This window comes from Glycine max, chromosome 2 (assembly GCF_000004515.6).
Source record: "Glycine max cultivar Williams 82 chromosome 2, Glycine_max_v4.0, whole genome shotgun sequence".
NCBI lineage: Eukaryota > Viridiplantae > Streptophyta > Magnoliopsida > Fabales > Fabaceae > Glycine > Glycine max.
This window is the reverse complement of record NC_016089.4, coordinates 1,738,708-1,751,993: the sequence shown is the minus strand read 5'-3', so window position 1 is coordinate 1,751,993 and position 13,286 is coordinate 1,738,708. Positions and strand designations below refer to the sequence as shown.

Sequence of the window (13,286 nt, the reverse complement as noted above, 5' to 3'; positions counted from 1 at the left end):
CTTGATAGGAAGGAGAATTCTTTATGGAGGAGAGAACTTTGTATTTTTGCTTGATACAAATGTGTAGGATTACATCTCTATTTATACTACTCTAAGAAGAACTCTAGACACACTAATTCTAGAGAGTTCTCAACTCTAGATATCCAAAGAGTATTCTAGAGAATATTACAACCGACACTCCAAACACTACAAGAATTCTCTAGAAACATGACCCATAATTACTTAAGCCCAAAATAACTAAGTCCAAGGAATCAAATAATTAATTTAGGCCCAAATCAAGTTTATATTTCGAGAGGAATCATCCCAAAACTCTTGCATTGTGGTGGGGAATGTGAAGTGGCCCAAACTGAACCATTTGAGAATGTTGCACCTCTCATAGGTCTTAGTTAGTGCAAATGGTCAGAGGGTCATACATTGGCTCAAGGGAAACGGGGTAAATGAGCACAGAGGGAATAAAATGAACTTGTGTGGCAAAAGTTTTGCTTTTATAAACAGAAAAAAATGGGTCTCTTAAAAAGAACGTGAAGAATAGTGTTACCTTGTAATGAGGGTCCAGAGATATCTAAATTCATGTAGGCAATGGTAGAAAGTTGGTGCAGTATTGGTATTGGTGTCCTGTGGTTTTTGTCATCCTGATATTTAAATTCCATGAAAAAAGTTGAAACATGAAACAATGGAAAGAGGAAAGCGAGAAGAAAATCTTGTTTCTGTTTAATTTTTCACTCTCCAGTAATGACGGAAACATGTTGTTTAATATTTTTCACCCCAAAAAATATATACAATGGAAATACGATTTTGTTTCAAAGTGAACAACGGAATCATGTTTTTGTGTGAACGATATTTTTGGAATTTAGTAAAAAAAACCCTACACACGTTGCTAGTGAGAAACACAACTTTTGTAGTATGAATAGTAGCTCCCTAAAAGAGAATAGAAAAGGCCCACGTTGTTTCATAATATAAATATGATAGTTGTCTTAAGTAGTTAGACGCGACAGTTTCAGAGTGGAGAATTTTTGGTTTAAGTAGTTAGACGTGACAATTTTTAAGTTCTTCATTGCAGTGTGTGGCTAAATCCTTGTAACAAATTTCGTATTTTAATACCTGTTGTAATCAATTATAATGGCTGAACCTTTATGAACAATGACATGACTAGGTCCTTAGGTTCTTTCTGCTAAAATCCTATAATTATGTTAACATACCTCCCATCAAAAGGGTGTACACTTAGAAACCAGGAACAGTTAATCAGAACCTCAATTAAATGATGATTATGATGATGATAATAGCTGTCAAGGACACAGGAGACAGTCGTTGGAATAGCTGGTGGAGGGAAAATATAAAGCCGTGGGATCAATTTAGATGGGGGATCAATTTTCAAAGAATAAGGATAGTTATCATCAGTGGTAATGTATTTATCTTTATATTATATATCTGTAAGAGAAATGCTAGCAACATATTCTCTGACATACTTTTTCTATTACATCCTTTTTAATTGGTTTAATTTTTTTGGAAATCATACAAAATTGTGGGTCCTAAATCTTATTCAATGATTCTCATGATTTTATATTTTTCAAAAAAATTCATCCGATGAGTGTATGTCAGGAGGAGTATGCTAGAGAGTCTCTTGCTAGTACTCCTCATATCTGTAATCCATCTCTCAAATAGTACTTGGAAGATTTGCTACTGTTATATATATGTAAATTCTTATTTATTTTTTCACTGGCAATGCACCCCATACCATTGAATAAGGATAGCTATCATCACTAAAACATCATTTCTTTCAAGATTCTGCGCCAGTTGCTCTAAATTATAATTATGTTTAGTGCAAGTGAATCCACTGCTTATTTGCCACATGCCAGAGTCCTTTTGCAACGGGTTTCTGATATCTTCCACTTATGTCCTCAATCCTCATATGACTTCCATCTACAGGAAAAGGTGGGAGTAAGTGAGTAACCACAGTTTTTTTTAGCTATAACATTTATAGTTGTAATTTTTGTTAGAATAGTATTCTATATTCACTATCAGATTTAACAATTTTCTTGAACTATATATTGTCTCTGGGTTTTAAATTTTCAGAGTCAACAGGTTCAGCCAGTGCATATTAGTTAGGTGATGTTAGAAGGACTGAAGGAGTGTATATCTTATTCAACATAAGGTAGAGATTTCATTGTTGTCAGGTTTATATTTCTGTTTTCCTTCAAAGCATTGGCAGTTAATCTGATAATCATCATATATATACTGATTTCTTTAGCAACATTTATAACTTACCTGTCAACAAGTGTTTGAAAACCCGGCTTGTCCTGCATAACCCAAAAAATTGATTGATCATCAAAAAACTGGCTTAACAGCCCCAAATTGGAAAATCAGACAGATTTTGAAAAAACAGACAGTTCTTTGCAAAACTAAAATCTGTTCTTTTGTCATACATAAACTGGCTGCTGGTCAACCTTTCCAATGGTACAATGCTGACATTATATTAGAGAGCTTACATAAATTAGACATATTTTAGTGTTTTGTGGCTCTGTTTGAATGATGGATTTTATTGTCATTTTATGTCAATATGCTTGTATTGATTCCATCTAGATGACTTTCTCATAAAAGTTATTTATTGGATAGCATGAAAGTAGAGGGACATATAGTCAAGACATAACATTGCAGCAGATAATTTGTTGTCATAGAGAGCATTTCTCTGATACCAGACAAGAAATTAGATCTAACTTCAATGACCCTCTAATGGTTATCTTAGATGAAGCATCAACAGAAAGGTCCTGTCCCAAAAAAACAGTTGTGCTAAATGAGAGTTTTCAGATGCTGCAGCAATCGATTGTTCATTTTTTAAAAGTCCAGATGAGGTATTATCTTTCACAACTGAGAGTACTAGGAATCCTTCAGCTGTATAGATTGTGGTGATCCGGGCAAATATGGATGCAATTTCATTTATCTTCAATTACTCCCCAGAAAATTGCATAAACTCTTCGCTGCTGAAGTTTTCAAATAGTAGGCCACTTACCAGGTTCTTTCCTGAGAAGGTTTATACATGTTAAATTCTTTCATTTCTAACCATTCTCTTCAAAGAGTGCATAAGCCATTCTTGAATTGAACCATCCCCTAATGATGGCTGTGGTAGGTATATATACTTATCAGAGTAATCCCCTATTTGGTATCCTGTCTTGTAGTCACCTTAAACACTAATCCTACGAATGAGAATTCTAACTGATAGAACAGTGAATTATTTAGATGGAGCAGGCACCATGGATCAAAATTTTCAATAAATGGTTGATTCAGGCAAATTGGGATTTGAGACCTCTTTTACTACTTCATTAACCTAGTTATAATAAATAAATTTGCGTCTGGTGCTAGTTGCTCATCACTCAGTTATAAAATGTGGTTCAGTTGTGAGCATTTGTAACAGTAGTGCAACTCAAGGCACGTTAATTTGAAGCAGCGGGACTCAAATTCTCAATCTATTTTACAGTAATGCAAGTTTGCTCCTTTATTAATCTAAAGAAACCGTAATTTGAAATTTCGAATAAACTTTATCATGAAAAAGAAACCCATATAACGTGATAGTCTGCTTTTTAACTAAACTAATCAATCTATATTGAAGCCAAGGAAAGGAAAGAAATGTTACTAATTCAAACTAACAATGTGAACAAAACTTGGTTTTCGAATGCTGATTTGACGAAATCTTGCAAACATATTCGGCCTTTTGTTGACATTTTTTTTATCAAGTCTTGTTTTCTAATTTTCACTATCTGCAGTAAAGTTCATAACATGTAAATTATAGTACTGAAGACTCAAGTTTCTGTAAACACCATTCACAAAGTATATGATACTCAGGTGGTGGCAATCATAATGCATTTGAGTGCAGACTTATCAAATTCTTTCTTTCAAACAAACAAAGAAAAAAGTATAGATATGTACCACATGCTCACTTCAAAACCCATATCAATTCATAATGAAAAGTTTTCAAGAGTAAAATTGCCTCTGAACTATATAGCTATGATGAATCTAAAAGCAAGTCAATCAGAAAGCAGTGTTTTAGCTAAAAGCAAAACACTTTATTCATCCATTCAAGATGTCCTTACACCTCAGTCTGCACTATGCATATTGCATTCATGTTGAAAGCTTATTTTGTCACACGGTTTGCAGTTCATTTTCAATATCAAACAAGAACCATATCTCATTGACCCTATTGTCATATTCAAAAGGGGCATTGTACTGCGCAACCGTGTAAACAGAAGCATGGCCAGCTCTCTTCTGGCTTTTCTCAACTGCATCAGCCCACTTGGTTCCAGCAATGCTAGCCTTCAAGGCAGCAGCTTCCTCCCCAACACTAGAATCTTTGACAAATCCACCGAACTGTCTAACTGCCACAAACACGGTCTTCCATCTTTGAACTTGAAGGCCCTTCGCAGGAGGCGGGTTTGCTTGGTTCTCTTTTGGCACATAGAAGCTCACAACAAATGAGGACTCACAGAAGGGTCCATCACTGGGTAATACTTCACTGATCACAGGTGCTGTCATCTCAATCTTCTGCTTGTAGTTATTCTTACCTTGAATATAGTCAAATAACCTAAGCAAAACACAAAGGTTACTCAAATTTAATCAAACTCCTTGGATGGTACTATCCTCTGTCCTATGCACTTACTCTTGCTGAAAACTTTTCCCAGTTTACACAACTTATGAACAAAAATAGTAATTTAGTTCGAGCTATATAAATTACTTAGGATAAAGTATGTTTTTGGTCTCTCTAAAATATATGAAATCTAGAATTGGTCCCTCCAATTTTTATTTTTTTTTTATCCCATTTCAGTTTCTCTAAAATTTTAACATGTTATTTATATTCAGTATGTTAACTTTGTTAGTGAAATTGCTTATTAACCAAAATGACAAACAGGGTTGAACAAAGACCCTTCTGAGGCATTTGTACAACACAATTTTAAAAACAAATTTGTCGGTAGTGCATGTTAAAATACTGGATGAACATACTGGATTTACTAACCGAGTTAACATAGATTTTTTTTTTATCGACAAATGTTAATTTGTAAATTTATATTAGTAGGAAGGATCATACCGGCAACCTTTGCCTCCTTTTATTCTTTCTTAACGACCCTTAGATGAACACTAACATATTGAAAAAGTTAGACTTAGCAGAGAGAGATAAAAATGACCTCCTGAAGCCGGTTCTTGTGGCTTCAACGAGAGAAATGTCCTGAATGGGGCTGTTTGAAATCCAAACGGGTGAATTATAGCGACGGATTTCGTAGCCGTTGCCTACGTGAATGACATCATAGCTGGGACACTCTATGCGCTTGCATGTGGGGGGAATTGCGCCTACATTCTGAAGGGTATCAGACCTCACACCCAGCAAAAGTGAAACTGAGAGAAGACTCAAAAGCAGTGAGAGCTTGCATGTGGTGATGATGGTAGCAGCCATGGCGCGAGTGAGTTAGTTGCTCAATGCAAAAGATAAAATGTGAAATTCTATGGCTACAGAGAAGGTGAGTTTAATGTCCACGCATTATATGGACCTCTGTCGTCATATTAGAAGCTACACACACCACAAATCGGTTTTTTTTGTTTTTTGTTTTTGGATTTTAATTTTCTTGAATTGATTCAACTGCACTTTTAGGACTAATTCAGAACTAGCGTGTGACCCGGGTGCATATGTTTAACTATAAAATAATATGAACCCATGGGCCCAAAGCCCAACTAACTGCATTGCTGTGCAATTCATCTGGATGGGGGGTTTCTCCTTTTTACTATTCACAGCTCTTAAATCTTCTGAAATTTTTTATATGCTTAATTATTTAATTATGTTTTTAGTCTCTTAAATTAGAGTTTGTTATGTAAAAAAAAATTAAGAGTTTATTTTTAGTCTTTCAAATTAAAACGTATGCTGCAGTATTTTTAGTCTTCCAAATCTAAAAAATATTTCTTTTAGTTCCTTCACTCAAATAAAAATTTATATTTTATTAGTCTCTTAAATTCTGGCGGAAAAACTAAAGAGTTTTGAATTTATTTAATTTTAAGTAAAAGATTTTTTAATTTAAGAGACTAAAATTTATGATTATTTTTTGAGAACTAAAAAGACTGACCCCCTAATTTAAGAGATTTAAAACATAATTATATTATTTAGAGTTGACAAGCTTTCGTAATCGATGGTTGATCAAGTAGTCTACTTGGAATTTAGATATCCTGACTGATATAATTAAGATAAAAGAAAAATTTTATCATATCTTTTACCTGATAAAAGATAAGAATGTCCCCTACAATCGAATAACTTTCATTTCTTACTTTATTGCCTTATCCTTGATTCGGCATTACCTGCCTTAGGAATCAATCTAGATGCACTATTTCCGATCAAATAAAATAAGAAGTAATTCCTCTTTGTGTAATTTTTTATTAGAGAAAAAATAAGATAAGATCATTTTTTTTTAAATTATACTATCTAACAAGGGAGATTGAGATCAGAGATCCAATCTTAACTTATAAAAGGGTCTCCAAGGTTAAGGTAAAATTTAACCTTAATACAACTTATTTTGATACATGTTCATACTTATACGTCACTAATTTGAGTGTCAGAACATCTTCACATGTAAATAACAACATCATCATAAAGAGATCCTGTCAAATCTAATAAGACATGAAATCCGGTAAGAACAATAATTAAGCCTATCATATAATACATAAACGAACTAGCCATTAAATTTTTGGTTACCATGTGCAATGGTTAGGCCATCTAATGCTAGCTTCCTATCCATAACCAAGGTAATGGTTAAAAAACCAACTAAATTTCATCTACAACTAATTAAGTTCGTACAACCTGATCATTTAAATACAACAATCATACAAAACTAATTTAGATTTCAACTAAACTAATTAGTTTCGTTAAAAGACAAGATTATATATAGTCAAATTAAAATATGACATTACAATGAAAAGACCATGCACCCTAATTTAATTATTTTAAAATCCTACAACTAAAGATCAACAAATTTTCCTAAATACGACATTACTATGTTAATATAGTATATTAAATTTGTTTTTTTAGCCCTTTAATTTATTATTTAAATTTAATTTAATCCTCTAATTTTTAAAATTGATTCAATCTAATTTTTTCTAAATTAAATTGACAGTATTAAAAAATATGTGTTTTGTGACAATTTAAAATCACTAAATGACAGTTTTAAACCATCACAAAGCATATTTCCTAAATATTGTCGATCCAATTTAGATGATAGAACAATATTAAAACAATTTTAAAAATTAAAAAATCAAATTGATTTAAAAAAATATTAAAGAAATAAATTGAATCTAAAAAATAAATGAAAGAACAAAAAACTAATATAGCCATTAAACACATTTACGTTATCAAGAACTAAGCATCAATGCTTGTATAAAGAGATTATTTACTCATGGTCATAAAAACAATCAAATAATAGAAGAGAAATAGAACAAATAGAAAAAGAGTTGTAGAAGATGATCCTCCACTTTCTCTTTAAGTCATATGCTAATCAAAATTAGAATCCTTAATATTAGGTAGAAAATTCTATTTAAAGATAATGGGCTAAAAAGATTTGGGTCCAAATTAATTAAATACATTCCAAAATACAAAAAAAGATAAGATAATTGCATCTAATGTCGTCATGGTCACCGTAACCTTTCCTGCCAAGAAGAACTCATAACACCTTATGTCGGTCAAGAAAACTCTACTCAAACTAGAACTGAGAAGTATATGTTTAGTTTTCCATTGGGAGACCCTCAAAAATGACCAATTGAATGAAAAACTAGGAGTTCCTATACTTCTACTTCTCACAAAATGCTTATGGGAAAGTGTGCTTGTTCAACTAAGGTTAAACCAAACACACCCGAGACCTTTGAGGGGTCCTCTCCTATAAACTAGATATGCACAAAGTGTATCATGGACTCGGTCCACATGTATAGAAGATAAGAGTAATCCTTCTCTTGGAGTCTACATAGAAAGGAGCTATCCTCTGGTGCTAGACGGATAAGTTGGTTCCACAGTCATCCTAACAGAGAAAAAGAATGTATGGAACAACGAGGGAAAATAGGTATAAATATAGATAACTTTCTTCATTATAACTCACATGGCAATCCTTGTAAAACAAATAGTCATGCCTCCTGATGAGATCCCTTCACGTACTCAATCTTAAGTAATCTCGTGTGTCGTTTTGTACCACAAATTGAACATGATCACCACATGAACACATGCATACACACACAATATACAGAGAGTGAGGGAGAAACAAGACATATATTATACAACTCCTATAAAAATATTACAATAAGCACAATCTGCGCATATATGATAGACATTAAGTACATTATACAAACTAAAGTTTTATAAAATTATACAAACTTTTCGTGATTTTTTAACATTTACACAAACCTCACTTTAGGAGAATCTGACGTAATATTTTCAAATAATAATTAAGGGGTCACAGTGTATAACTTAAATAACTATAAGGGAGTTAATGTAATGTCCAAGAAATATCAGCATATATTTTTAAATAACTACTCTAGATATTAATTATGTTAGGTTAATGTAAATCAAATCTAATGCTCATGCATGAGAAAAGTTAATAACTACTCATTCAAATGACCAGGCAAATGTGTTTCCTAACAAATATGGTAAAATGATATCAACATGACATGTGAGACAAAACCTTTTGGCGAACATATCAAACTATATATGATCCAAAGAGGAACTGTGGCTTCCTCAACATGTGTCATGCCCGGGTAGCCGCTTGGGATGCATAAACCCAGTTCCTCCCGTGGAGTCACACCTATACATCCTCAAAATTTATTAAATGACCTTCATTAACCCATCAAGACACAAGGTGTAAAAGCTCACAATCAAAAACTTCACATATGAATAGGGATATATGCCGACAACAATGTACGTACATTATCAACTACTTTTAGATTATTATTTTCAACTTTACTTGTTAAGATATGTTCAACTCAACATTGTTGTGCCTAAGTTTTACAGCCTTAAAATCCAACTGAACACATGCCTAGGCTCCACGGACAAGGTAAGTTAGCTCAAGAAATTTTTACAAAGCTTTGATAGCAAATAGAACTAAATTAGAAAGAAGATAGTAGAGAGAGAAATTGAAGGTAGTAATAATATCTAGTATAGCTAGCAATTACTAGTGTGGTTTTCGTGTACAAGGCATGGTTTTAAATTGCGATCCACAATTGTAATTGTAGTCGCAACATCAAGATATTTTAACACTTCACAATCGCACCATGATCACAATTGCGACCACATCAGCCGTAATTATTGGTAATGTAAAGGTTTTCTAACTCATCATAGCCATAATACAAGGTAGTAGGGTTTGCACTTGTAGTAGTGTTAGTTGAACCCAAGAGTTCCCCCAAACACTTCATAAGAAGGCTTATAATAATGGGTACCAGTCCAGTTTACACTGGCTACCCCCCTCACTAACATGAAGCGTTCAGAGGAACTCCAAAGGACAGCCAACAGAAAACTCTTGAATCTATACATGCTTCTGAACTACTTTGTCTTCTTGGATATATAGACAGAGACACAGCAACTGCTCTATATTTATGGGGGAGATTTTCATGTTTATTGCTAAAAAAAAAATGTGAAATTTTATGTGGACATGGAGAATTCAACGCAGTGAAAGTACTTTCTATCTCTGAACCTGGTCAGGATGTTCGCCAAGAAGGGGAATCGGTGATTGAGGGGCTCCTTGCTGCTAAAGTAATTCCAAAGCTAACATAATAAGATCCTTGCCCTTCCAGTCACTTTCATAGTCTTGAACTGCAAAGCTAGCTAGCTAGGGCAAACATAAGAGCTTTTCTTTGTTCACTATGCCAAACATAAGAGTAACTAGATTTTTAAAAAATGTAACTATTAGTATAAAAAAAATTAAAGCTGTTCTTTCTAATTAGTTTATAATGTACATGAATTTTTCTCTTTTAAGAAATCTGATAATTCAATGTGAATATGAGATGGTAATAATTTTTGTACCATGTCATATAATTGTTCTTAATAAAACTATTTTCATTATCTTATTAATATACATTTTTGTTTGTACATTATTAACAATTATTTAATTTCACCGTAAGTTTATAAATAAGATAATCCCTCTTAATTAATTGCTACAAAAACAATTATAATGTCCAAAGTCTCCTGTATCAGTATTAAATTTTGAAAAAAAAGAAGCTACTTTAATCTATATTATAAACTATTTTAAGTTTTTAACTAATATAAATTTATCAAATAAATGATAAATTTACAACAATTAAGTAATAAATTTTAGTTTTTTTAATTAGATAAAAATTTGATTTGTTATGAAAAATATCAAAAGGGAGTTCAATAATTAAAATATTATATATAAATAAGTATTCCAAAACAATATATGTATTCCGAAAATCGATGAACTAGTCAACACTGGTTCAAATAAACCACAAAACTGACCTGAAGAAAAACCGGTAAAAGAATCAGAAAATTGGTCAACAATTTTATAAGAAAAAAAGGTAAAAAAAAAAAAAGAAACTGAAGAATCGGCAAAAAAAAATATTGTTTATAGAAAGTCAACGAAAAATACTTAATATAACATCATTTAAACTTTTTTCTTAAAAAAATGAAAATCAACCTAAAATATTTATATTTTTTAAATCTAAATGTAAACTTGTCATTTTAATAAATTTTAATGTGAAACTTTGACTTAGCATTATAATATATTTGATGTTAACTTTTGTATGTACTTTAAATATATTAAGAACTTATGTTTAGTAATATTTAATATTATTTTTAGTATTGTAATGTTTCTTTAATATTATTTCATGCATTATTTGATTTAATTATGAAAAAAGTTAAATACAATAATTACTGTTTGTGTTGCTCTTCTATCAGAATTGGAATTCTACCTCGATAATCCGCATAGCAAGGAGGATTTGCATTAAAGAATTATCCAGTTTATTGAGATAAAAATTAAATTTTGACCAGAGAAGAAAAAAAAACGTACAGCACCTAATGTACTGTATATGAATTTTGCCCTTTAACTATTAGTACTCTCTTCCGTCCTTATTAATTACAATGTCAGAATTAACTAATTTACATATAACTAATTCACTTAGATTGAAAATTTTAATTAATTTAATCAAAAATATTAAATTTATCTTAAATTAACAATATGTTTTAAAACTAACAAATATTAATGAGTTATGTGTCTTCACTTTTACATTATTCTAGGGATTATTTTTTTAAAATATAAATAATTCATGAAAAATTATAAATTGAACTTTATAAAAAGAATTAAATTATATTTTTAATTTGGATTTTATAATAAGAATCAATGACAATATTATTTTATTAATATCGATTGGTCCAGGTTAATCACAGTTGAACCAGTATCATCAATGACGTCTGATTTTAAAACATTAACATGGTAAGTATCACGGAAATGAGTGAGAAGAGCTTTTTTCTTTCTTTCTTTTTCTTTCTCTAAAGCTTAAATTGAGAATTGCAGAAAACGAGAAAAGGAAAAGTTAAGGACGAGAGTTTTCTACTTGGCTTCTGCCAAGCCAAAATTCTTAGCTATATGCATCAGCATCGCATTCGAAGACCCATGTGTTGTGATTTCAAAGAAAAGTTAACACTCTTTCGCGTTCTAGATTCCATCTAACGCATGTCTCTGTGTAAAAGAAAAGGTTAAAACAGAGGGAATATATATAGCAGAAACTAACATGGTAGAATCAAATATGTGGCCACTCGATATTGGGTTCTTACTGTTTGATTTTCTTCCTACTTCAATTCCCCCTATTGCCCAATGTTGTGTCTAGGTTCACTTGCTTGCATCTTTATCAGTCAACTTTTGTACAAGGTCGAATTTTACAGGTCAACACAGAGAGCATAATTCATTCTGGATAGTGAGCTAGGGCACACCATGCAGGACATAACATGTAAAGCTAATAGAATAGAATGATATAATTAATAACCTAAAGTTCCTTCAAAATCCCCAAGTATAGTCAAGCTATTCTCTTTGAAGTATAATTGGGGAACCTTCAGTTGCATTAGATAATGTACACGGAGTGGTTCTCATGGAGAGTGAAATCGAAGTTGGATTGAAGGGAGAGAGTGTACACACTTGTATATGGGATATTGTACCCTTTACCAAAGTTAATATAATTTGTCTTTAGCTGATAAAAAATAGCGTATATGAAATTGCTATGTTTTGTTTTCCGTTCTGATATTAATTTCAACCGTTAAATGATAGAGTGACCAGCATAAAGAAATTGTATGTGAAATTAATAATGTGAGGGATTAAAAAACAAAACAGAACAATTTATGAAAGAGTAAAAATAGTAAAATAATTTACAAAAGACTAGAAACAGAAATCAAGATAAACAATGAAAAAAAAAAACATATTTTACCCTAATTATAATTCTATGATTTGAGATATTCTCAAAAGATGAAAAGTTATCAGACTTTACTTAATCAATAATAAGTTGTATTGATCAACATTTTTAAAACTAAATCGTTTTTTGTTAAATTGATGAAAGTATTGGTTCACGGTTCATTAATTCAACCGTACATGGTTTAATAATAATGTGGATAAATTAGTGATAAATAAATATATATTTTTATACTATATTATAGAATATGAAGTAATAAATATAACACAAAATTATAAGAAATTAAATTAAGTGAAACCTTACATTAATATAAAGGAATGATATTATATGTCTTGTAAAATAAATAATAATAAAAAGCTAATCAATAAATAAAATTTATATAAATTTGGTTGATGAAAATACTTAAACATTTATTATCTAAAATGTAATATTAGAAATTGAAAAATTCATTCCGTCAAAAAAATTGAAAAATTCACATATTAATTTATCATTTAAATATTAAAAGATTATTATCTTGAAAAAAAAATAAAAATGCATATAAAGAAGTTGAGTACGTAATATATGTAGGATCCATTTTAACTTCTTAATTCAATTCATTATTGAAATAAAAAGTTGAAGTTTTAAAATTCGATGTGACAATGTAAAATTCAGGACAGCTAAGAACTCTTAAATGAATTATTCCAAAAGTAGCAGTGGTACAAAATTTGTTGGTAATGTGGTTGTGCACACCCAATTAATGTCAATATACATAAAATTTCTGTATAATTTTGATTACCAATTTGGATTATTTGAGTAATGAAGCACAAATTAGTGAATAGACACTACTAGAATAATGTGGATTAGCGACAAAAAATAGCGACCGAAATATACTG

At 31.1% G+C, this 13,286-nt stretch overlaps 1 protein-coding gene and 1 non-coding gene across 2 annotated transcripts; both read right to left on the bottom strand.

The window, feature by feature from the left end:
- Positions 1 to 3,883: 3,883 nt before the first annotated feature.
- On the bottom strand, positions 3,884 to 5,538 carry LOC100305993 (uncharacterized). Its single transcript, NM_001249085.2, has 2 exons — positions 5,172 to 5,538; positions 3,884 to 4,573 (listed from the first exon to the last, which is right to left on the bottom strand). Exons 1-2 carry the CDS (start codon positions 5,435 to 5,437, stop codon positions 4,135 to 4,137), a joined length of 705 nt encoding a protein of 234 aa, NP_001236014.2. The 5' UTR covers positions 5,438 to 5,538; the 3' UTR covers positions 3,884 to 4,134.
- Positions 5,539 to 9,384: 3,846 nt separating this feature from the next.
- Positions 9,385 to 9,518, bottom strand: MIR395L (microRNA MIR395l). Its single transcript, NR_126748.1, has one exon. It is a non-coding gene; the product is annotated as a microRNA MIR395l (primary transcript).
- Between the last annotated feature and the right edge of the window lie 3,768 nt (positions 9,519 to 13,286).

Coding starts and splice junctions, on each gene's coding strand:
- LOC100305993 (NM_001249085.2), bottom strand. CDS start 5,437: ATGGCTGCTACCATCATCACCACATGCAAGCTCTCACTGCTTTTGAGT. Junction 4,574..5,171: donor ACAAGAACCGGCTTCAGGAG/GTCATTTTTATC, acceptor TGTTTTGCTTAG/GTTATTTGACTATATTCAAG.